At 41.5% G+C, this 25789-nt stretch overlaps 1 protein-coding gene across 3 annotated transcripts in view; it reads left to right on the top strand.

The window, feature by feature from the left end:
• Positions 1–25789, top strand: part of pnut (septin 7-like protein pnut) — a 641502-nt gene that overhangs the window by 285867 nt on the left and 329846 nt on the right. For 2 of the 3 annotated variants that reach the window (XM_067145829.2, XM_067145830.2), the window contains exon 1: positions 15061–15717. The exons of the other annotated variant lie outside the window; for it this stretch is intronic. In XM_067145829.2, coding sequence (XP_067001930.2) covers positions 15385–15717 — 333 coding nt within the window. In that variant the 5' untranslated portion in view covers positions 15061–15384. Of the gene's footprint in view, positions 1–15060; positions 15718–25789 lie in introns of those variants that run through there. 3 annotated transcript variants of the gene reach the window in all.

Here is a 25789-nt window from a genome sequence, read left to right as displayed (position 1 = left end):
TCGCGGTAATGTTGGGCATATTGTCCCTCATGGCCTCAGGACCAGCGTAAGGGCTTATGTCAACAACCTGTGAATGCGCGGCAGTATATGGCACACGGTCTGACGATTCCGGGATGACCATGTCGCGATGCCCCCTTGGCCTGCGCGTTCGCCAGATCTCTCGCCGTTCGAAAACGTATGGTCCATGGTCGAATGACGACTGACCTCCTACAGGACACCGGTGGCTACAGCGGATTAACTTGGGGTACGAATCAAAGCAGCATGGCTGGAGATACCTCTGACGGACATACAAAATATCTTTCTATACTACGTCGTATAGTAGTGGTTATTGCTGCGCTTGATGATACCACACAATACTGTTTTTCTCGCGTTTTTTAAGTCGTCGTACCGACCTGAAAGAGTAATCATGCCACCTATGTATGATAGGTATTCTGTTCGATAAATCTGCTTAAGACGGCTCACATCCTTCTTGGTGTTGCAGTTTCGATGGCTAACAGCATATTTCGAATTAGAGTGAAAAACAAGAGAATACTATTTTCAGACAGTTTCTGTCCATCGATTATTAGCAGAAACGATCGTTCGGTCGGCTGGCTTAACCAGTGTGTAGTTCACTGCACAGTACATAGTTTCTGGATTGACGGACAAGTAAATCTTCATAGCGTATATGCTGTTTATTATTACTTTTTTAAATCAAATGCCGTGGTATGTTTTCCTTTTTTTGGAAAGTTTACATTGAAAATAATGGAGTTGTCTGAATTCGATATTAATGGACTGCTACAGTCTTTACACGACCTTGGTCGCTACATCACACGCACGCACGCACGTGCCGTGCCACCTCTGTCCAGATGGCTGGTCGAATTATGGCTGAGATCAGCCTTCTGCTGCAGCAAAGTTACATTCTGGGATTAGTTTCGTAGACTGAGAGCGTTTTGAATTTCGTCTCAGTCACTCCATTTATTTTTAGTTCGTTTTCATTTTCCCTTTAGGATATCAGCTAGTGCTATGTAGAATTAATAAATCGTTTCATTTCTGATTTCTTTCGTAGCTACAAAATGAATGTTGGAGGTTAAGGGAGGCTTGCCTTTTTGTCTTATATCTACTCGGAACTGGGGAGCCGGTGAATGAGGAATGTGACTTTGAGGTTTAGCACCTCTTATTGCACACTCGGCGCCAGTCCAACAAAGTGAACTCAGTCTTGGAAACCATTTTGTAGAATCCCACTTGGCTGCTAGATAGTAGAATATTTGGAACGCCGAAGTTGGTACTCATGCCGCCTAAATCGCGCTATTTAGAAAAATCTGCAACTTGGTAGCTAAGCCTCATGTTAATTGAAAATCTGCTCGAATTAAAACCGATCCTAGCATTGTTTAATAGGGTATTTTATTAGAGGTAGCAATCGGGGATGACAGGATCGATGCCCGCCGTAGGCTGCGCGGAAGGTTGTTTTAATTGTAAATAGCGTGTTATTTGTATATTCATGTTCAGTATAAGAATCTTATGTTTGGGTTGTTCCATGTAGACTGTATAGCACTGTATAACAAGAATATACAATTGGTCCACCTTAGTCAATACTGAAATGTGTCTTAAAAACAACTTTATGAAATATCATACACTAGGTACATATTTCGGCCGCTTAGAGCCTTCTTCAGCCTTAAAAATAAATTATAAAGTTAAAAAAGGTTGTCGGTGCGCCGTAAAAAATTAAAACTTCTGGACATGCTTGGATTTCCTTTGCCCCCATCTTTAAGCAAGTGGTGTTTGTACTTATCTCGGTATTCTTGATACGTACTGAAATTAGAGTCAAAATGTACTGAAAATTTACCCACGGCGGATAAATGTTGTTTTCTGGGCTTTGCTGAAATGCACATAAACAGGAAGTTTGTTCCTAAATGTTGGAATAGATCAAATACTTGGTTCCCATTCGATAGTTCAGGTAGCACTAATCAGAGGACTGTGCGCTCAGTGGGAACAACCTGTGTATTTTGATTTCGATAGACTATGAATCGATCATTACTTTTCAAGATCATCACCGCTGTAGAATCTTCAGAAGTAAATAGCCATGGTTTTTGATTTAGAAGGCTGCGGGAAACTGTGGAAGAAACTCGAAATATCAACACAGAACACATATTTTATTAATCTGCAGACTCGCAAAGGAAGGTATGGATTTTTGATGTTATGTCTCACTATATCAAACTTTTAAGGAACTACTTTCTGAATGAAGGGATCGTATTGGAAGATGGTGCCTGAAGTCGGTCATCTTGCGGTCCTGCTCTTTAAGTACATATCACTATCACTATCAGCCATATTCAATCGTTTTTACGATGTGGCCTCTTTAAGTCCGAAGCAAGGTAGGTTTTCATGAGGTCTCTCCATCTGGGACGGTCTTGAGCGATGTTCTGCCAATTGATCCCAGTAATCTTCCGGATGTCTTTATCCCATCTGTCCGGTGGTCTTCCCCTTGGTCTGAGATGATCTTTCGGACACCACTCAAGCACAAGCTTTGTCCACCTACCATCAGTTCTCCGAGCAACATGGCCTGCCCACTGCCATTTTAGGGTAAATACCCTTTCTAAAATGTCACTGACCTTTGTGACTGACCTGATGTAATCTGCTCTCTTCCTGTCTTTCTTCGTCAAGCCTAGCATGAACCGTTCCATAGCTCTTTGTGTTGTTCTGAGTTTTTGCTTAACAAACTCGCTCAATGTCCAGGTTTCACAACCGTAAGTCAGTACGGGGAGAACACTCTAGTCAAAGACTATCTTCTTTAGGTGGGGTGGCATGTTGGATTTGAAGACTGAAGAATTTCTTCCGTAGGCTTGCCATCCTAGTTTGATACGTCGGAAGATTTCCGGTCTTAAGTCCCCTTTCATGTTTACAAGTTGCCCAAGATAGACAAATTCATTGACCTGTTGTAATGTGGTGTTTCCCACATGCAGCTTTCCTGCTGGGGCCCATTTGTTAAGCATTACTTTGGTTTTAGAAAGGTTCATGGATAGTCCCACTTTTTGACAGGCTGAGACAAGATCTTGTATTAGAGTTTGTAGTTCATCGATGTCGTTGGCCAAAAGTGTAATGTCGTCTGCAAACCTTAAATTGTTCAGCCTTTTCCCATTAATTTTGATTCCTGTGCTTTGCCAGTTGATTTTTGACATGGCCATTTCTAATACGGCTGAGAACAGCTTGGGAGATATGGGGTCGCCTTGCTTAACACCTCTTTGAATGGGAAAATCCGTGGTTGGCACATTGATGTTCACGAAGGCTGAAGAGGTTTCGTAGATATGCTGGAGAACTCTTATGTAGGCAGCATCGACGCCGTGTTCAGCTAAGGCTTGCATAACAGCAGCGTGGCTCACTGAGTCAAAAGCCTTTTCAAAGTCCACAAAGGCTATACAGAGCACAACGTCTGTATCGCTATTCGGATAGACGACAACCGGCAGGGATGACATTCCGGGGTGTGGAAAGACGCCTGAGGTCTACTTTGTCCCTGTTCGAGATCATCCCGTGACCTCTGCTCACAATGAAGAGGTTGTGCTGGATGCTATCCCTCACACTAGCACACGGGCCATTTCACAGGAGACAAACATCAGCCGGGCGTCTGTTATGCGAATATTGCATACCCAGTGATTTCACCCGTTCCACCTGCACTTACACTAGGAGCTCCATGGTCATGATTTCGAAGCCCGGGTAGTGTTCTGTCAATGGACCTTACAGCATGTGGAAACTGATCCTGCTACTTTAGCGACCATTTTATTTGTGGTCGAAGCGGGGTTCCTCAACAATGGAACCTTCCGATCGCTGTAGTATGCATTACTGGAGTTTGGATAATCCCCAATGGTTACGAAAGGCAGCTTTTCAGGTACAGTGAGGCGCGAACGTATAGTATGACATCGTGGGTGATCACCTCATGGCTCCCCTTTTCTTTTCCCCTTTCCTTTGATGTACCTCTGACGGAAGAACTGTATCTGCGGTTTCTCCTAGATGAACTATCACCGTTGTTGGAACATGTGGCACTCCTTGACCGCTGCAGGATGTGATTTCAACATGACGGAGCTCTGCATGCGGCGGTGGTCATCCGTAAGCCATCTTCATGCGGCGTATCCTGATAAATAGATAGCGAGAGGAGGACCTTTCCCCTGGCCCGCCAAATCGCCCGATCTTATGCCCATGATTTTTTTTGTCTGTGGGGCTATGTAAAACAACTTGTGTATGCCCCGGAGTCGGCCAGTCCTGGGTCACCTTAGACAGCCCATCACCGAAACATGCCGATCCGGTACGCCGGAGATATTGTAACGTGCCAGATGGTTGTTACATCGCGCGCAGCTCTGTCGATCATAGAGGTCGTCAAATTCGAACGGGTGCTGCGTTAAACGACGTAGGTAACTGAAATCCTGTCGCATGTTTCCTAGTCTTTCAACCCAGTTTCATACCATATGCAACCATACCAACGAGCCTTTTCAGGGCCGAAAAAAAAACATTCTTTGGAAACTATTAAGTATACAACCTTGCCACATCCCAGGCCACAAGTGCTCATATTTATGAGTTTTGCCCAGACGAGAAATGTTCTGGGATTCAGGAGGGTAATGAATTACTGTAATAGTGGCGCTCACGATCCCTGCTGTTTTCTAGCCCGTAACAACACATCTCGTTCTTTACCCCGGTTAGGGAGGGGGACGATGTATTTCAGGATTGTAGTTAACGCGGTGGGTGAACCACTCAGTATAACGGAAAAGGTGATGGTGTGGACCCCCAATTCCTTTGGAGTCGCCCTAGAAAGTAATGCTCTGAAAATGTTCTTAGGAATAATCATAGACAGGCTTATTTTTGAAGTAGGTCAGAAAATACCAAATCAACAATAGGTCTTCAGACAGACGCGGTACACTCCAAGCGGTATAGAACCTGATCAGTTAGATAGACCTGCACCTGATAAACCGAACTTGTTCTCGGACACTCCCGGCACTAAAAGCCAAATCCCATTTTTCAGTGAGATATAATAGACTCGAAGACTGCCGAGAGGAAAATATCATGTAGTTTTCGTGGATTTACAAAGGCTTTTGGCCTTCGGAACAGAGATAAACTAGTAACAAAGTTGCGAAATATGACCGGAGTTGGATATCCCTTGACAATACTGTTAAGTATCATTCTGGCTTACAGTGAACGGAGTGCTCCAGGACGACCCAGTCCCATGTGTTAGTGAAATGGGCTGATGATAATGAACTATAGATAAAACAAAACAGTACAGATGATATTCAGGAAAGGAGGAGGAATTGGTGCTGGAGAATACATCAAATTAAGTAATTGGGAAATTGTTAACAGCTTTAAATATGTAGGTATCACCCTGCAGACAGCAGGCTCATCGTATAAACTGCACATTTATGAGAAAACAGCAGCAGTATTCAAGGTTATATATAACAAAGACGACTTGAGAAGACCGTCATTAACAACATCGATGAAACTTTTTCACACTAAGTCAAATTCTTTCATATGAAATTGAGATGATCTGGGGAACTGACAAAAAATGGCCTAAAGTATAATACAGAAACTGAAAACGATATTTCTAAAATGGGATCTGTTCTGTTCTAATAGTACCTTTGTGATAGTACATATATCACACCCCCGAATTATATGTAGAAGTTATAGATATTATTATTATTATTATTATTATTATTATTATTATCAGTATTTCATTTGTATATTTTGCCATTTATATTGGTAAGCTGGAAGATATCCACATATGTAGGTATGAGTAATTTGTTTTGCACGAGTGGGAAAACATTGCTTTAATAACTCTGGTAATTTGAATGAGTCATATGGCTACCCCAGTGTCTGTTGTGATGTACTTGTGTCGGGTAATTCCATGAGTCATGTATATATCCCAGCCTGATGAGATGAGCTTGTTGTTGTACCAGGGAAATTTGATGATTCATGTAAAACTCCCGAGTGTTTGTTTATAACTTGGGAGAAAGAAGAGGTTCACTCATGATTGGCTGGCAAGCACCAATCCAGACGTATCATCTGAGAGGAGGGGTATGTTGATGTCTATAAAGGTTGATCATACGGCGGCAACAGGGGTGATTGTAAGGTAACTACTACAACTAGAAGCAGTAACACTGTATGAAGGAACGACAACTGACACACTGTACGAGAAGGAAGTAGTGCTGATACACGGTACTGGAGTGACACGGCTGCAATGGACTGGACTTCAAACGTTCGTGGAGCGTAGTCTTGTTATGTTTGTGGAAAGTGGCTGATTGTGGAGAGTGCTTGCGCATTAAGTATTGTAGCACTTGTGGCGGCCTAGCATTATATGTTGGTGAAAGCTGTCTCAGACTTTCCATAAATTTATATGTTGAGGATCGACAGACGTGTGTATCTATCTTTACAACAAGTGTTAAAATATGTGAACACAGTAGTACAAGGTACAGTATCTGTGTGATGTGATAACTGCCGATTATGAGAATCGGTAAATCGAATTGATATAGAGACAGTGAAGGGTGTTTATCTTCATACATGTACATTGTTCATCGGACCATCTACAAATGATAGCTTAGTTCTCGCTTTCGTTTTCCCACGGTTTTCATTATTGTTGTTGTTGTAAATATGGAGTCTTCCAGCAATATTTTATGTGTGTATTATATGTATAATGTTGTATGTTGATGAGGTGCTCATGCACGGAATTTGTTCAGAATATAGTTAGCTATTTTAGAATCAGTGCTATTGATAAACCTAGGTGCAGTTCCTACCTAATTAGTCGTTTTCAGGAGGTTAGGTAAGGCCTGCAGCAGATGTACCAGTACGCAGCATTATGTACACGCTCTGGGATATAAAGTCTATCATGCTCTTATCTAAATTCGAGGGATCCATTCTGGTGAACTCTGGCGCCCATACTACGGACATTTCGGTTAATTATGCTTATTAATTTTATTAAGTTTTGAGTAATTTTATTTATATATTTTTATTCATGATTTTATTTATATCAGTAGTCATCAACTTATTACACCTTATCAAGACAGGTTTATGAATTGTCTAATGAAACTTCCTACATAGAAGACCTACAGTGTAACTGCTCCCTACCGTACACGAGACAAAGTACAGAAATTATTGTCGAAGAATACAAGACGAAAAGAAGACATTTGAACGGAATTTTACACTACGGATGACATGCTGAATAAGAAGTGGATGGATGCGAACGAGGAACTTCGCCATACAATCACGAGACTAGCCGTCCACGGATTCCACTATAAAATTTGTTACAACCCGATATCATAAAGTGATTTGAGAACTGCATTTTTGTTCATTATGCGGCTAAGTGTGCGATCGATGCCACATTGAAAGTTGAAAGAAAAGGACGAACTTGATTGCGGACTAGTTTTATTTGATCTGTACCTATTTGCACATTCGTGCTAATTTCTTCTAATAATAATAATATTAATAATAATAATAATAATAATAATAATAATAATAATTGTACAGGGAGGTACACCCCAACGCCACGCATTTAAATCTAGCACCTAAAAGAACCCCTCTATTGGTGAAACAGTGAAACTGAAACTACACCTACTTAGAACTTTACTCAAAAGATGTCACCACAGAAATCTGATGTAATTTTGTTATTGTGAAGTTTCCTGTACTGTGTGAATTTCTATTTGTTTTGTTTGCTATCCATGTAGAAGTTTGGACATTCTTCCACAGATGTCACTACTAAAAACTATGATCATGCACCATGGTGCGAAGTGAAAGAACTTTTGATGTAAAGAAGTTTTGTATTCATAAGTTTTTTTTACTAATTGTTCATTTATTTTTGGGTTGGCAGCATTTATCTTTTCTTTCCGCCAGTTTTGAATCCAACCAATCAATAATTTCTGTGATTAATTTTCTACCAATCACAGTCTTCTTCCTCTTCTTCTTCTTCTTCGATTTTGAGTGTAACTTTTAAATTAACCAATAAAAATGAGAGGGTGTGGCTGGTTTAATCTTGAATGGTCTCGAACTTTCCCCGAAGCTTTATAAACTGCGGATTTTCACGTCTCTTGGCCTATTGATCGTCAGCTTACTAAGTGTGTGTGTCAAAGCAGGAGGCCTCTTTCATCAGGCAGCAGTACATCAACAAGGTAATGGCCACATAACATCTTTCTTTCTTCCTAACTCCGCAGTTTAACCCGAGGGAAAGGTCCGAAACTATGTAACCAACTTTTCTAAAATGTAAATCTTCTTTCGGTTAATGTAAAAACGTCGTAAAAACTTGAACTGTAAATCGGGGATAGAGAGTGATGTACCCTCTCGAGCTCCCCTTCATTTTGGTTTGAGGTGCCACGTTTGTATTTCTCCAATGTATTAAAGTGATTTCCATGTGTGCTATCTCAGTAGTTTGGGAATAGTCCCTGTCTTGTCGGCCAAGCGCCCTTTAGGTTTTAAAATTATTTTTGGAGCTCGTTCTTCGACTCCATTCAAATTGTACTCGGGCCGTTTATTTAACCTGGTCTTTTTCTCTAAGGCCCTGTAGGTTGGGTACTAGATACCTCTGTGCAATAAGATTTCTATTTGTAAATAGTGCCTTGTAAGGCAAGAGATTATTAGAGTTTCATGCTACGTTGCCTTGAGTAGGCTTGGAAAACTGAGAGCACGTTAGCTCTTTTTCAAGTGTTGTAAAAGTTCCTCTGGGAGGCCTGATATGGTAATTTACGGAGCAAGTGCTCCACGTATTAGGGGATTTCTGCCCTTGAGTAAATTTGTGATCTTTTGTAAATTTGAGAGTGTAGGTCAGGAAATGTAAAGCTAGGACTTAAAGCCCAAGGAGTTAAGGTTCTGAATCTTGGATTTTTTACCAATCTTGTTTAACATTTGCTACTTGTAAAAATTGTTACATTTTGATGTCGGAAAATATAACCTTCAGTTTAAGTTTTAAATTCATTCTTGACATTGTAGTTAGACCCATTCATCCCAGCACCTTCTTTCACCTCTGCGATCCACAAAAAAAACCGGAACAATAATAATAATAATAATAATAATAATAATAATAATAATACAGTAATAATAATAATAATAATAATAATTTTCCTCTTTGTTAACATTTGAGCCCTTATTGCCATGTTTTCACTTAGTTTACAGAACTCTACTAGTGTTCTCTCTTGCTGTTACATTCTGTCCTTATTGTTTGTCTTTCTATGTCTTTCACTCTTTGGACCACTTTCTTACACAATCTCCCGTCATTCCTTAACCCTTTCAGATCTGACTTTTTTCTAGATACCTAAAACATTATTTGTATGTTCCAAGGTACTAATATAGGTGTCATAAGCACACAAATACAACAGTTTGCCTAAAAATTTATTTTTTTAATATTTACAGCATGTCCATTCCAGTGGACAAATGGACTCACGAGGTGCAAATCATTCCTTATGGAAGTTCATAAAACAGATCCTCCCTCTAACAAAACATAAGTGCACGTTACATTTTTCACAATAAATGTGAGTTTTCTTCACACAGCCAAGCATCTTACACCTAGATGCTTCCTTTTTGTAATCAAACTCAGGAAAATGATTACTCAGATCACGGCATATTTTTTGTGCAGGGCGAATTTCTGTTCTAATTTCTTTCCCAGTAATACCCATTACTATGTCGTCTATTAACTTCTTCATTCCATCCATCCAGCAGCCCTCATTTTGATGTTTAATTTGGTGCTGATATGCTATGCCTAGAATTTCACCTACTGCCCTCGTTTTTAATCTCAACCAATAGTTAACTATTCTTTTCACAATGTCGTCCATATACACATCCCTTCGCACTTATAATTCCACTGTATGCGGTACAGCTTGGCAATCCCATAATTATTTTGACAAATTTACTTACGACTACATCGAATGATACACACGAGTAAATACTGTTATAGTTTTTTTGCTAGGGGCTTTACGTCGCACCGACACAGATAGGTCTTATGGCGACGACAATAGTTATTTTAACCAAGCTTTCTGCTATCTCCTTTCCCCCTCATAGCTGCACATCCTAGCTCATTACTTCCCCTTAATTAAGGTAGGAAACATAGATATTCTTGTAGTTTTCTGCGATGAATAATAGATCGCCCTTCTTAGGAGTTTTTGACTTGAGGGACTCGTGCTACTTGAACGATCCCGTTGGTATTTCTTCCACAGAGGGACAATTCCTTTCCTTTGGAAGCTCCTGCGCCATTGACGTATGTTGTTCGGTTATTGCTCTCCGCTCCTCACCCCATGTTATCACTGCCTGCAAGGTTTATTCCTTTCCGGACGATAGTGTGATTAGTATGATGATTGATGACCCTATTTCCTGAGCCCGATTTCGGAACAGTTAAATGGTTCAGTTTGGGCAGTTGACACCACCACCACCACCACCACCACTTCTTGGCTGCTGTGACAGTATAGTTACTGATCGATATAAAAACTACGCCTGACTTTAGTTTATCTATTTCTAAATATTGAATAACTTGAAATAATCATAGGTAGTATTATTAATAATAAAAACATTCATTGGAGTTCGTAAAAAAGTCCCTGGTCAATTTCATTCATTGTTTGCAATTGAAGCCATCGATGTGTACCAATCGTACTTCTGTGATGGCTACGACGACGACATCTTTATGATCACCGTCTTGTTCAATTTTCCATACATTTCATACCTTTCCAAACTTCCGAATGATTCTTTTGGATGATCAACATGGCTTTAACACTTTGAATTGTCATTGACGATTTCTCTGATCCCGAGGAATGATAAACTGTCCACAGCGCTGTTTCTACGCACGAAGGATGCCATTGAAGGTGATCTTGTATGGGCCTATTAGCTCTAGGAAGTGGCAAAACCAATTACAGATTTTCTTCAGCTTGGGAACGGTTATGTATTGTCTCAATTTGTTGCTTTTGAATATACACCAATCGTATGTCAGTTTTAGCACATCCCACTCCGCTAGGAAGGTGTCTGCGAACTATAATTGTTCCTTCATGAATAAAAATGGGAATAAATAAATTAGGTTCGAATTCTGGACTTCAGTTATTTACCCGGGTCATCGGGGCAGACTTCTAAATTCGAGACTTTCCCGAATTTTCGAAGACGTATGGTCACTGTACATTTGCAGGAAAATGGATTATTTAATTTTCCTTGCATTATGATGGTACGCGAGGAGAGATTACGGGATAACAGTTTATTTTACGATTGTTAATTTACTTTTAATAACCAAACTAACATTACTTACTGTTTTTTCCTATCAGTAAAACTCTGGTAGTGATGCCGAGAATAGAATGTGGCCTATGAGTCAATCTTTAAACATGAAGTCTGTCATTCAAAATACATTGTGTAAGTGGAAATATTTAAGATGGGTATGCCCTCAAGTATTCCTTCGGATCAACACGGAAGAATACTAAAATAATTTAAAAATCGTATAGTATAATGTACACCGAGCTCTATAGCTGCAGTCGCTTAAGTGCGGCCAGTATCCAGTATTCGGGAGATAGTGGGTTCGAACCCCACTGTCGGCAGCCCTGAAGATGGTTTTCCGTGGCTTGCCATTCTCACACCAGGCAAATGCTGGGGCTGTGCCTTAAGGCTGCGGCCGCTTCCTTCCCCTTCCCACTCCTAGCCCCCATCTGTGTCAGTGCGACGTAAAGTAACTTGCAAAACAAAACAAAAAAGGTATAATGTACGCTTCTCATCGCATTTTATTTTATGAATTTCATGGTCGTCTTAATTCTGGTTGTATCCTGCGCAATCGTGTTGCATCTACCATATTCCTGAAATGTTTCAAGCAATGATTGTCAACAAGAAGAGTATGGGGAGAATGTGCCCTTCGTAATGATGTCTAGGTTTCTTTGTGACCCTGTGAGGAGCGTGACTTTTAGATACGGTACATTTAGGATGTAAAATTACACGAGAACGAGTGAGAAATAGAAATGTATAACCTTCAAGTATGGATTTCCAGTAATTCACTGGTTACAGATTTTTTTTGTTTTGTTTTTACGTCGTACCAACACAATCTTACGGCGACGATGGGATAGGAAAGGACTGAGAAGAAAGAGACCGTAGACTTAATTGTACAGCCTCTGCATTTTCTTAGTGTGAAAACGAGAAACCATGGAAAACAATCTTCATTGCTGCCGAGAGTGGGGTTCGAACCCACTACTCCCGAGTGCAAGTTGCCAGCTACGTGTCCAAGCCGCATAGCCATTCGGTGTTTAATGAATGTGCAAGCATCTAAATCACAATTTAGGTTTCTGCAGTGACTACCTGTGACTGATGCAGTCCAGACAGTCAACCACACAATGTCCCAAAAGATTATTTTCTAGTGGGCTAAAGGTCCTACTAAGAGCAGAATAGAAGACCATTGTATGGATCAAGTCCTGTGACTTAATTATCCAGTTATAGAACGTTTTTCTGTTTGTGTATGTTGTTTTTTGTATTTGCTTTACGTCGCACAGACACAGATAGGTCTTTTTGCGACGATGGGACAGGAAAGGGCTTGCATATGTTGGGTAGGCCTATGTATTGTTCATATAATGTAATTGTATAATGCTGCATACGATAATTATTACAATAAACTATTTGTGCTCTCTTCTTATTATAATTATTACCTTGGCTATATTTCAACTCAAGGTCTTTAGTTATAAGAACTGAAGTATCATTTAAATACGAACCCAGCTTATAAGACACGAAGGAAAACAATCTCTCACATTCACCTAGGCGGTGCGAATGCGGCCAATACAAGGTGGATTTTCGAAAAAAAAAAAAAAAATCGCGTTCGTGTGGTTCAGATTGTACATAATATTGAAGGCTGTGATCAGAATATAAAGTCACATAAAACAACAAACTTGCTTTTGTCCCTCACATTTGTATAGGTTAGTGCCTAGTTGTTTGAAGCAAAGTAAGTCTAGACTTTAGTATATCACATCGACGTACTAGAGGGATGTCCCAAAAGATTAACCCTCCCCCCTATGGGTGGGGGCGGTAGAATAACACCCATGGTATCTCCTGCCTGTCGTAAGAGGTGACTGAAAGGGGCCCCAGGGACTCTTAACTTGGGAGCATGGGTTTGCGACCATGGGGCCCTTATCTCAGGCCTAGCATTGCTTCCACTTGTGCCAGGCTCCTCACTTTAATCTATCCTATCCGACCCCCCTTGGTTCACTCTTGCTCTTTTTCCGTCCCCGGCGGTAATATAGCACTCGAGGCCTATTTCATTTTCATGCCCTTCATGCCGATGAATTTTCGGGCCCCTTCTGTTCTCTCTCTCTCTCTCTCTCTCTCTCTCTCTCTCTCTCTCTCTCTCTCTCTGATTAGTGTTAATAGAGGATGGTTGCCCAGTTGTACTTCCTCTTAAAACAATAATCACCACCACCACTCCGAAAATATTATCTCCTGGTTGGCTACAGGTCCTACATAGAGCGGAATAGGTGACCATTGCATGAATCAAGTCAGGTGAGTTTGTTTGTCTGATGGGGTTGTCCATTGTGAAACGATACTGCAGTTTGCTTAATTTTACAGGACATGAACTGAAAAAACAGCATGTCTCTTATTCTGGGCCGAGAGAGTATGGATTTAAAGAAAGGAAGTCTATTTTGAGAACCGAGCCATATTGTATTAATGCACTCCCGTTGAAATGCCATTGCTACTTTTCTGTGTAAGTAAACCTTTGAAGCTTAACGGCATAATGAATAATGTTCAGATATGGTTTGCATGGTATCCATGTCGTCTTCTTCCTGGTCTTTTCCCAATCTATAGGGGTCGGTACTTAATGTAGATTTGGCCCGGCTTAACGACCGGATGCACTTCTTGACGCCAACCCTACGTGGGGGGATGTACTCACTATTGTATGTTTCTGTTGTGGTTGACAGTGGGATGGGTTATAGGTAGATAAAGGGAATGCATTGAGACGAACTCAAACACCCAGTCGCCGAACTGGAGGAATTGACCATACGCCGATAAAATCCACAATCTCGTCGGGAATCGAACCTGGGGGCTTCTACACCGTAAGTCAGTACACTGACCATTCGGCCAAGGAGCCGGACTTTGCATAGTATCCTTGTCTTCTTCCTGGTCTTTTTCCTAATTTATTGAATGCAGTTTTCGACTCGTGAACTTCAAGAAGCAGACATGAAAGTAGCGAGAATTGCTGGTACAAACATGGGGAAACACGGGTCATCTGACAGGGCAGCAGACGTGGTAGGTCAAGGGTCATTGAGGTGTATCTGTCTTATGGTTTTATTATTATTATTATTATTATTATTATTATTATTATTATTATTATTATTATCCGGCTCCCATAGCTGAATTGTCAGCAAAGCGGCATTCTTCCGCTGCGAACTGCGTCTCACATGTGTACTTGACCCTGTTTTACGGTCAGGTGCCCTTCCTGACGCTAACTCTGTGTGGAGAGATGTACTCACTGTTGACCCCGTTTTTCCGGTCAGATGCCCTTCCTGACGCTAACTCTGTGTGGAGAGATGTACTCACTGTTGCGTGTTTCTGTTGTTTATGTAGATAAAGATAAATGTATTGAGACGGATACGAACACCCAGTCCTCAAGGTAGAGAAATTAACCATAAATGTAGTTAAAATCCCCTGCTCGGCTGGGAATCGAAACCAGGGCCCTTCGATGGTCAATATGCTGACCATTCAGCCAAGGAGCCGACTTTGTATGGTATCCGTATGATAAGGTCATATTCAGACATCCAGCTACGAGCATCTACAGTATTTCCTGATATACTATGAATAATGTTACACGCTTTTCTGTGAAGTATTTTGTTTAGATATAATGAAGCTACCAAGTCGTGCGCATGTGCTTTAATGTAGGTGGAAAGTTGGCCTCTAACCGAAGGTTACAAGATTACTTTGTCCCCGCCCCCGCTTGCAGTAATTACTCATGCCTGTACATTACGACATTGAAATTGCCACGCGCTACTTCCGTAGTTTCTAAATGAAGATCATTGTATAGAATTTAAAAAATGATATCCTTATCTGAGTGAATATTATATAGCGTGACCTAGAGTCTTCATTCAGACTACAAGAGCAGTGCGATAGAAGAGTATGGATCGATGTAGTATTGGGAGAAGCCGTTTGGAGTCGCTAGTGTCGGAGGCCTCTCCTCTTCGTTTGGTTCGCCCTGCCCAAGACATTACCAGCCAGCAGATACGACTGCGAGCTGGCGTGTGTGTATGTATATGTGTGTGTGTGTGTATGGATGTGTTTGGTGGCCAGATGCGTACCGTGCGTCATCAGTGAGCAGGGACAAGGGAGTGCGTTGCGTGGTTAACGCCCAGTCGCTTCATGCCTGTGTAGTGTTGTGCTTCAAGCAAGTGAGCTCATGTGACTAAGTAATTGTGTTTGTGAAAGAGTTGGCTACTCCGGACGAGCAGTGTGGCGAGCGAGTAGAAGATGAATAGTGCTACTAGTAATGGTAGTCCACGGGGTGGGGGGAGCAGTGCGACTATCACTACTCCTGGTTCGTACATGTACACTAGTAGTTCAAGTCTATTGCGGGGCACCGAGAAGCCGCTTCCTCGCGCTGTCCCTCCGCCCACCTTGCCAAAGTACACGAGTAGTGGATCGTTCCGACTCGCCAGCCTCGACCGTTTGGCACAAAGACAGAGACTTTTCGACCAGCAGGGTAATGCTATCGTGAGTCCCCAACAGCAGAACGGCGCCGGTGATCCCGTGGTTCCTCCAGCGAATAGTACGAGCCCTAGTCCCCAACAGACTCCGCCCGCGGTGAGTATGACTCACGTTCAAGTCTTGTCAGGCCTACCTCAAGCGATCGATAGACGTTCGCTCGACCCGACGTCACTCTGCAGCAGACAGAACACTCGATATTATTGTACACTTCACTATTTACGTTTCGGAAGTAGGCCCATGTGCAGCATATTGATAGCATTACAACATTAGCTGTGAAGCTTAACATGGATTGGTTCCATTATTATCTTTATATGTATCGTCTGTAGTTGCATATACTTCATTGTACCGCCCGAGATAGAAATGTTTTATTTTCTGGTAGATTTCTGTTCTAAAAGTTGATCGACCTCTTCACGTAGGCTTGCATTTTCGTAGTACAGTCAACAGTAAAAGATCCCGTTTCTGCTTCGGTTCCCATAATTAATGGAATACATTCTAGGTTGAACCGTCTTCAGGACTTTTCCGGCAGATCAATTTTTGCCTTCAAAATTTTAGAATGCCTTATGTTGAAGACTAGGCTCTTACGACCAGTGTCTTTTGCTATGTTCACCCACCATCTGTCTTGCACAGCTTCTCGTCGCGTGACTGACTTCGCGAGCAGCTGCTGGCCTAAGGGCATCCCCAATGACAGTAATTGTCATCAGGTCATAACTTGCAGCTGACAGTCTCTTCTGATGTACTACAAGAAAGGTTTATTTGGTGTTTAATTTCTAAGAGTACTTTCAAAATAGGAGCAAGATACTGTGCACAGTTAGAGAATTCACGAGAGCCTTCGAAACTTCATCACTGCTAAATTACGTTGTAATTGGGACTGAAATAATATTATTATTATTATTATTATTATTGTTGTCAGCTTGATGTTAGACTCGTAAGTTCAAGGTACCGAGCGAGTTGGCTGCGCGTTTCACACCGTGTAACTGTTATTTTGGATTCAGGTTCAAATCCCACTGTCGGCAGCTCTGAACACGGTTTCTCATTTTCATGCCAGGCAGTTGTTGGGGCTGTACCTAAACTAAAGTCACGGTCCCTTCTCGTTCCTATACCATCGTAGCAAAAAAAAAAAAAAAAAAAAAAAAAAAAAGAAGAATCTAAGTAAATAAATTATTGAACAATGATACTGTAATAAATAAAAACTTTTGTTATATTGGTCCCTTTCAGAATAGGATTTGTGTTAATTCACATTGCTATTTTTTTGTACAGTTGGAATACTTTTTGAGTTACCTTTGGGGTCGGTAGTCAGACGGCATGCGCCGCAAATAATTTCCACCTCATACTGTACTTCGTCGACTTCCCTCTTATAACGAGTCAGCCGGGCTGAGTGGCACAGACGGTTGAGGCGCTGGCCTTCTGACCCCAACTTGACAGGTTCGATCCTGGCTCAGTCCGGTGGTATTTGAAGGTGCTCAAATACGTCAGCCTCGTGTCGATAAATTTACTGGCACGTAAGAGAACTCCTGTGAGACCAAATTTTGGCACCTCGGCGTCTCCGAAAACCGTAAAAGTAGTTAGTGGGACGTAAAGCAAAATAACTATTATTATAATGAGTAATAAGTTAACTTGATTTTTGAGAGAGGATGATATGAAAGTTTGGGAATTTTACGCTCTTCTATGTTAAGTTGCGTGAGTCACTGGGAAATAATATAAACCAGGTCTATATAGTCATTCTCCTATTGGAAGTTTACTTGCTTTCATAACGCTAAGTTATTTCGAGGAAGTGACTTGATAACCCCTAATCTTATCTGTTACGTTTGCCTGAGTTGTGAGAAATTTCCGCTCGAGCGGATGACTCGTTGGCTAGACATGCATCGTGCCATTGACAGGTTGCAATGAAAAGCTGTTGGATGAGAATGAGTCATTGGTCCTACCTTGGTCAACTGGCTAGATTACTGCTGACGTAACCGTAGTTGTTAATCATGCTCAGCGTCAGGCATTTAGTACTCGCTGATGGGTATGACGTAATATATCCTTTATCTGCAAGTTTTATCAGTTACGTCTCAAAACTCAGGGGCTAAAATTAGTTACAAATAGTGTCAAAACTCACGACTACAAACTAGTAGCTAAAGTAAACATTCTAATGAGTCTCAAAATTCACGACTCCGGACAGCAGGTGCTTGCGATGGCCGCATGAGGGATGAGGTGCGCGGTCACGGTAGCTAGATTCTAGCTACCGTGTGCGCGGTGACTCACGCTTCTCTTACGACAGGCAAGGGATACTGTGGATGTTGTTCTGCCACCCCAACCCACAGGGGAAAAATAATGGCTGGTGAAGGAAAGAGACCGAGGTGTATTCTTCTTCTTCTTATCATTAATAATAATAATAATAATAATAATAATAATAATAAAATATTTTGCTGTTATTTTAAAGGTAATACAATGCTTTTTTTTTTGTACCTTTCACATAAATTTATAATAATGAAGTGTGGCCTCCAGGGAGGTCTGGTGCAGGTCTTTAGAGTTGACGCCGTGTAGATGTGCACGTCTGTGAGGATGAGGCCCTACCTAAGATGAAGTCTAATGCTGAAGACGGCACGAATACCCAGTCCCCGAGCTATAGGAATTAACTAGTGAAAGTTAACATCTCCGACCCGACCGGAAATCGAATCCGGGACCCCCTGGACGACATAAAATTAAAGTAGGTATATTGCCCGCTGCTAGTTAAAAGAAACTGTCAGTTGGTTCTGTTGTGGCCAGAAGGTGGCGTTTACTTGAATAAGGAATTTTATTGAGAGATATTAAAGATCAAGATAGTTAATTCAATCATTCAGTTTCAACACTTGGAGATTCATTTGGAAAAAAGGCGCATTGCTATTTTTCGTAAGAGTTCATATATTCGCTTATTTCAATAGATTGCCTACCCGACACACTTAAACCGAAAAAAAATATTCATGACGCATTCGATTATTCTGTGCGATATAACTGAATGATATTGGAAACTCATTCGATTATTTAAATTATCGGATGGAAGTTATTCGATTATTAGAAGTATTCCACCGGGCGAGTTGGCCGTGCGCTTAGAGGCGCGCGGCTGTGAGCTTGCATCCGGGAGATAGTAGGTTCGAATCCTACTATCGGCAGCCCTGAAAATAGTTTTCCGTGGTTTCCCATTTTCACACCAGGCAAATGCTGGGGCTGTACCTTAATTAAGGCCACGGCCGCTTCCTTCCAACTCTTAGGCATTTCCTATCCCATCGTCGCCATAAGACCTATCTGTGTCGGTGCGACGTAAAGCCCATAGAAGTATTCCATTATCTCATCACTAATAGGGTGGACATTTATCCATTCAATGAACTAGCCCTGCTCGTGAGTTTTGAGACTGGCCCAGGTAGGAAACCTGTTCTTACTAATTCTCTTCCTGGAATTCGTGAGTTTTGAGAGGACATGGTTTTATCAGTCAAGTGTGAAAAAGGAGTTTGATAGCATTGTCTTATGTCAAAGTTAGTTAGATTTAGTATTATTTGGAGGGGGTACAAAATGTGGTATTTACGCCTTTGTTTATAACAAGACGTTACGTGAACAACTATTAGACTACAACCACTTGTATCTGAGAATATTTGACTTTACATTTTTTAAATTTATTTAGTGCGGGTTTTTTTAAAGGGTAGCGAAAGGGCGCAACTGGTTGGGTACTTTCATTGTATAGATCTATGTTCATCCCGTAATATTGGTCGACACTTTAGGGTCTTACAAGTGATAGACCCTTCTTTATAAGTGCGTTAAGGAATTCATTGTTGGTGATAATTCCGGCATTCTAGCCTCTTCACAATTCACGAGCAGGTTTTTATTATTATTATTATTATCATTATCAACGTTTCCCAGATAACGAGAGGAGTGAACCTTTAAAAGTTTCAATAAAGGAAAAACATGTCTTCTGTTTAGTGAATTAGAGGTGATTTTAGAAGAATAAATCGAAAGGCGTTTAAATTTGGCAACATACAAACGTTATAAATGACTGTTCAGGAGTTTTAGTGGATTAAAAAACTAGCAGGTGTTTTGTCGGTCTAAGATAAAGATTTAACGAATGGTTGAAATCTGCCGAACTACTGTAAGATATTGTTTATTTAAACATGTATGTTTAATATCTCTTCGTCGGCTGCCAGAACGAAGAAATTCGGAAGTGCCGAGAATTGGCTCTGGAAAGGGCGATATCTCTACTGATTGAGGTACCTCACAGTTAAGCCTCCTTAAATAACAACCCACTGTTCCATGAACAAGAAGTGATCGCTTATCCAACAGTGCTACTTAGCGAGCTGTTAATGTGTTTTTGTTCCAGTCGTTTAGGAGGAGATGTGGAACTTACGCATGCATACATATATATATATATATATTCCATTGATCATAATTACTTTTTAAATACCGGTACTCAGTCTAGCCTCTCTTAACAACCATATGGTATTGCCTAACAGTCCTAGTTTTACAGCTTTTTTTTTTTCTATAGCATTCATTGTTAATTACAACAAAACCAGCATCGTGACCACTCAAAAACATTTATCACGTCAGTTTCTATGTAGAGTTCATATGTTTCTATCATCACCACGTCTAGAATATCTTTCCCTCTGGTTGGTTCCGTCACTTTATGATTCAGCTGCCCTTCCCAGATTACATCGATGTACCTATTCGGCAGCTTTCTCATTTGAAATTTTTGCAGGATACTCAAATTTGATGCCATTGACTGCACTTCACTATATCCGTGTATATTAACATCTAGCAAACACCGAATGGACAGCTTGTAATATTTTAACCCCTAAAAATGGAATTTGCGTGGATTATTTTTTCTCGCCACTTGCGAATTTTTTTTTTTTCTCGCGGCACACTGTTTCGTTTTGTGGAGTATTGTGGCATATCAGACCTGCTTTAAAACTCAAGGAAGCAGTCCCGGTAGGTCAAGAACCCTAGCGAAAATTCTATAAACTCGTGGAACGCTTGAGAAACGTGTAGGTCACTTATGCACTGTCAATATTACTGACATTTTCAACGACGTATCTATGCGGACATCGATTTTCTTTCCGTAAATTAAGAATATTATGGATATGTCTTTGTGCAGTGCTTCCCAGTACTGAACATAAAATTGAACAAATATAAACCACTTCGCATTTCCCAATTTTGTAAATTGCTGACATAACATTCTTAATTTTCCTGTAACATACATTTCCAATTCCATAAAGACTAATAAATATCATTACTAAAATATTGAATACACATTCCTATTTTATATGCTCATGGTTTCTCAATATATTATTTTCTTTCGCGGCACAGCCAGGCAATTTCGAGCTACACTAGTGTGTCGCGACTCACTGTGTAAGAAGCGCTGTGTAAAGGAATTTATAAGCCTTCTGAGTCAGAGGCAACATTCTCCCGAACAGTTCACACTCCTCCCAGAACTTAGCTGGCTTTCTTAGAAACATATTTCTTCACCCGTGTTGTCTCTGTCCACCCATTACAGGGTGGTGTTCTTCGGAGGAAAGTAGCTTGTTGTTAAATGCAATGGTATCGGCCTACTCTGTAAGTCATCCCTGACCACTGTTGTGTATGAAGACCTGTCAATTTAAAAAGTAATAGACTGAGCAAGTGGCCGTGTGGTTAGGTTCGCGCAGCTGTGAGCTTGCATTCGGGAGATAATGGGTTCGAACCCCACTGTCGGCAGCCCTTGAGATGGTTTTCCGTGGTTTCCCATTTTCACACTAGGCAAATGCTGGGCTGTTCCTTAAGGCCATGACCACTTCCTTCCCATTCCTAGCCCTTTCCTATCCCATCGCATGGCCTCAGCTACTGCTGTATGCAGGCATTTTAATTGGACGTCATCTAGGCTGCCATCTCCGTTGGGCAATCTGTGGCTGAGTATTAATTGTATCGGGTATACTCCACACGTGCCACCAGAGATCTTTCACATGCCGACATTGTCGAGATGAAGTACTGAATGGATCTTTTCCTGTTCTTTGGGTTTGAACCTGCAGTCTTGGAGTCCGGAGGCCGGCACTCTATATCACTGATCCACAAAGGGAGCTATCTGAAAAATGGTTACGTCTTGGAATACTACCACAGTAAAACCAACGTATGATGAGCAGGCTTATTTCGAGCTGCATGAAATGGCTTATGGCTTTTAGTGCCAGGAGTGTCCGAGGACATGTTCGGCTCGCCAGGTACAGGTCTTTCGATTTGACACCCATAGGCGACCTGCGCGTCGTGATGAGGATGAAATGATGATGACGACACATACACCCAGCCTCCGTGCCAGCGAAATTAACCAATGATGGTTAAACTTTCCGACCTTGTCGGAAATCGAACCCGGGGCCCCTGTGACCAAAGGCCAGCACGCTGACCATTTAGCCATGTAGCCGGACTTCGGGCTGCATCTAGCGACTGAGTAAGCTGTGAAGCATTCATAGTTCACGGGTATGCGTCTAATCCCCCAAACTGCCACAGAAGCATGGGCATTATGAAAACGGCAGTTATTGATACTTACGGAGTAGATGTGGGCATCCAGGGGCTTAAACACACTAATCCGACCATCATTTAAGAAAGAAAAACTCACCTGTGTGAGTGTATCATGATTGACCGCGGCAAATACAGCCGGTAGACTAAGTGTTCATGAAAGAGATTCTGCTCCACCTTTCCCCATTGCCGGGCTTAGTGGCTCAGGCACTTAAGGCGCTGGCCTTCTGACCCCAGCATGGCAGGTTCGATCCTAGCTCAGTTCAGTGGTATTTGAAGGTACATACGTAAGCCTTATGTCGGTAGATTTACTGACACCTGAAATAACTCCTGCGAGACTAAATTCCGGCACCTCTGCGTCTCCGAAAACCGTAAATAAAATAGTCGGACATAAAACCATTATTATTATTATTATTATTATTATTATTATTATTATTATTATTATTATTATTATTATTATTATTATCATCATCATCATCATTATTAGGGTCTGTTTAAAAAAAAAAAACTCATGGCGCAACAGCCCCGAAGGCCAAAGCCTACCAAGCAACCGCTGCTCAGCCCGAAGGACTGCAGATTATGAGCTGTCGTATTATTATTACCCTTCCACACCGTACCCCAGAGTCCCTTTGGCGGGGTCGAACAGCATGCACAGTGCATAGAAGCGCAGTTTGGTTAAAGTCCAACACGTTTAAGAACAGGTTTTGCCAAGATGCATTCATTTGCTTGTAACCTGGACTAATGGACTAAATTCCTTATTGTCTTCTCGAGGCTGAGTGGCTCAGACGGAAAAGCGCTGACCTTCTGATCCCCCAAGTTGGCGGGCTCGATTGCGGCACGGTCCGGTGGTATTTGAAGGTGCTCAAACACAGAATCCCGTCGGTAGATTTATTGGCACGTAAAGGTACACCTGTGGGGAAAAATTCCGGCATCTGGACATCTCCGAAAACCGTTAAAGTAGTGACGTACAACGATTATTTATTATGTAGAAATGAAAAGTTTAGCGCAAGATAGGTTGGCATGGAGAGTTGCATTAAACTAGTGTGGACTAATTACCCGATGTTATTATTATTATTATTATTATTATTATTATTATTATTTCAGTTTCAAATAGCCTCCGTGGCTCAGGCGGCAGGGCGCCGGCCTCTTACTGCTTGGTTCCGTGGTTCAAATCCCGTTACTTCATATGGGATTCGTGCTGGACAAAGCGGAGGCGGGACAAGTTTTTCTCCGGGTACTCCGGTTTTCCTCGTCATCTTTCATTCCAGCAACACTATCCGCTATTATTTCATTTCATCTGTCAGTCATTAATCATTGCCACAGAGGAGTGCGACAGGCTTCGGCAGCCGGCACAATTCCTATCCTCGCCGCGAAATTGGGGCTTCATTCATTCCATTCCTGACCCGGTCACATGACTGAAAACAGGTTGTGGATTTTCATTTTTTCAGTTTCACGATTTCCGTTCGTTCGATCGTCGAGAAGAATCCTCGGGGAGTTTATACCTCGTCTCGAACTCTGATGCTATCAGTACCTTTCCTGTACGATAACAATAACACGGTCTCATATAGCCTGACGTTGAAAGTTCTGGACACCAAGGGAGGTGGCATGGTCTGAGCTTTAGCTATTATCGGTTATATAAAACGAGCAAAGCTCTTATAGGCACAGTTCTACATATCTTTAACCATTGTACTCACTAAACTATTACAACACATCATGTGATAAGTAAACCTCTATATTTTCAAACTACAGAAAAGCCTCGTTAGGCGCTGTCCAAAGTATCACGTGAAAACACCTTGAGCCGGGTTTACGAAACCTAAGGAGTCTCATTTTCACGCTCATTATGGTCCTTTTAACTTGGGAACATGGGTTGCCAAGCACTGGTTTTTAACTAAATGTGCCCCCCCCCCCCTTTTTTTTACAGTTTTTAATCAGGGCTGTTAACACTACTCCGTATACATCCTATAATCTTATTTTTACTACCCTGTTTGTAATTAGAACCAGTCCATAATTCCTGTTTACTTAGAGTGTACATGCCCTGTAATGAGTTTGTATTTAGTTCTTGTGTTCCATGATTGTATTCTCAAAAATGCTAGACCTCTTGCGGGCTATAGCTTCGCATGTACGGATTAAATTATGAATTCATGACCTCTTGTGGGCTACAGCCTCGCATGTACAGATAACATGATGGGTTGTTCCTAATCATTTTTTTGCATAATCTGCATTCTAGGCTGTTCTTTAAAATTCTCATTTTATTGTTTCTACTTCGTAGTGCCAGTCTCCTCAGTCTTTCCTGTGTGACCACCTCTGGTTAACTCTCTTTCTATTTCAACCTCCGCTGTATTATGTTAACGAGTCCTAGGATGTCTTATTTTCGCGCTCATCGTGACCGTTCTGTTGTGCCGACACCTTCATTCTTCTAGGAGTCGGATCTCATTCTTTTCCCCTTCCGATTAGAATTAAAAGAGGATGGTTGCCCAGTTGTACTTCAAGAAACAGTAACAACCACCACCACAATAGCAAATAAATGGTAACGTCCTTATTGAGAAACTAGGGACATTGATATAAATGACTTGAAGATAATTCGCTCTTGATGTTTTCCATGAACGGAGTAGGACCTTCACCTGCGGAGCGCGTGTGCATCCCACCCTCTTCCAATTTCTTCCCGTCGCAGTGTGGTTCAGGTTCCAGAGCACGCAGTATTTTCACATTGATGATGTGTAACTTACTCATTAGACGTAAACACCAACACGATCTCCATAACATCCTGTGTTCCTGACTATTGAAATTGAAAAAGTGTACAATTCTAGTAAGGAAGTGACCGAGCGAGTTGGCCGTGTGGTTAGGGGCGCGTAGCTGTCATCTTACATCCAGGAGATAGTGGGTTCGAACCCCACTGTCGGCAGCCCTGGAGATCGTTTTCCGTGGTTTCTCATTTTCTCACCAGGCAAATGCTGGGGCTGTACCTTACTTAAGGCCACGGCCGCTTTCTTTCCATTTCCAGGCCTGTCCTTTCCCATCGTCGCCATCTGTCAACCTACCTGTGTCGGTGCGACTTAAAGCAAAATTGTAAAAATAAAAAATAAAATAACGAGGTGGAGATTTTGAAATGTTGTTACTATGTGTTAAAGGCAACGCTGTATAGGACGTACAGCTACACTACCCGCCAAGAAAAGTGGAACACATTAATTTATGTAAAATCTTAATTTATTTTATAAAAGCCCGAAAATACCAAAACATGTTTTAAAACATGCATTAACTAGCAGCTTTCCGTACAATTTGCAGTTCTTGATAATTTCAGTTCATTTTAAGGTTTCTTTTCTTTATGACCAAATAAAACAAAGTTGTATTGCACTTCATAAGGATTCTGGTCACTAAAATCGTGCGTTTCCATACCTCGCATCTATGACGGTCTGTAAACTCTCAGGCATATAGTTCACAAGTTTTTGAATAGCATCTGTAGCGACGTGATTCCACTTCTCCTGCAATAACGTTCTCATTTGTGCCAAAGTGGTGGTGTCACGTTACCTGACGTTTCCTTCCAAGCGTATCCTGTTCATGTTCGGTGGGCTATGTGCTGTCCAGTCCAGGGTTCGAATCATAACTTCCTGAAGATCGCCATACCACAGCAGTTCAGGCAAGAAATAGACTGGAAAATGTCAGTCATGTGAGAGTGAGGGAGCGT

This window comes from Anabrus simplex, chromosome 4 (genome assembly GCF_040414725.1).
Source record: "Anabrus simplex isolate iqAnaSimp1 chromosome 4, ASM4041472v1, whole genome shotgun sequence".
Taxonomy (NCBI): Eukaryota; Metazoa; Arthropoda; class Insecta; order Orthoptera; family Tettigoniidae; genus Anabrus; species Anabrus simplex.
This window is presented reverse-complemented; position numbering and strand designations above follow the sequence as displayed.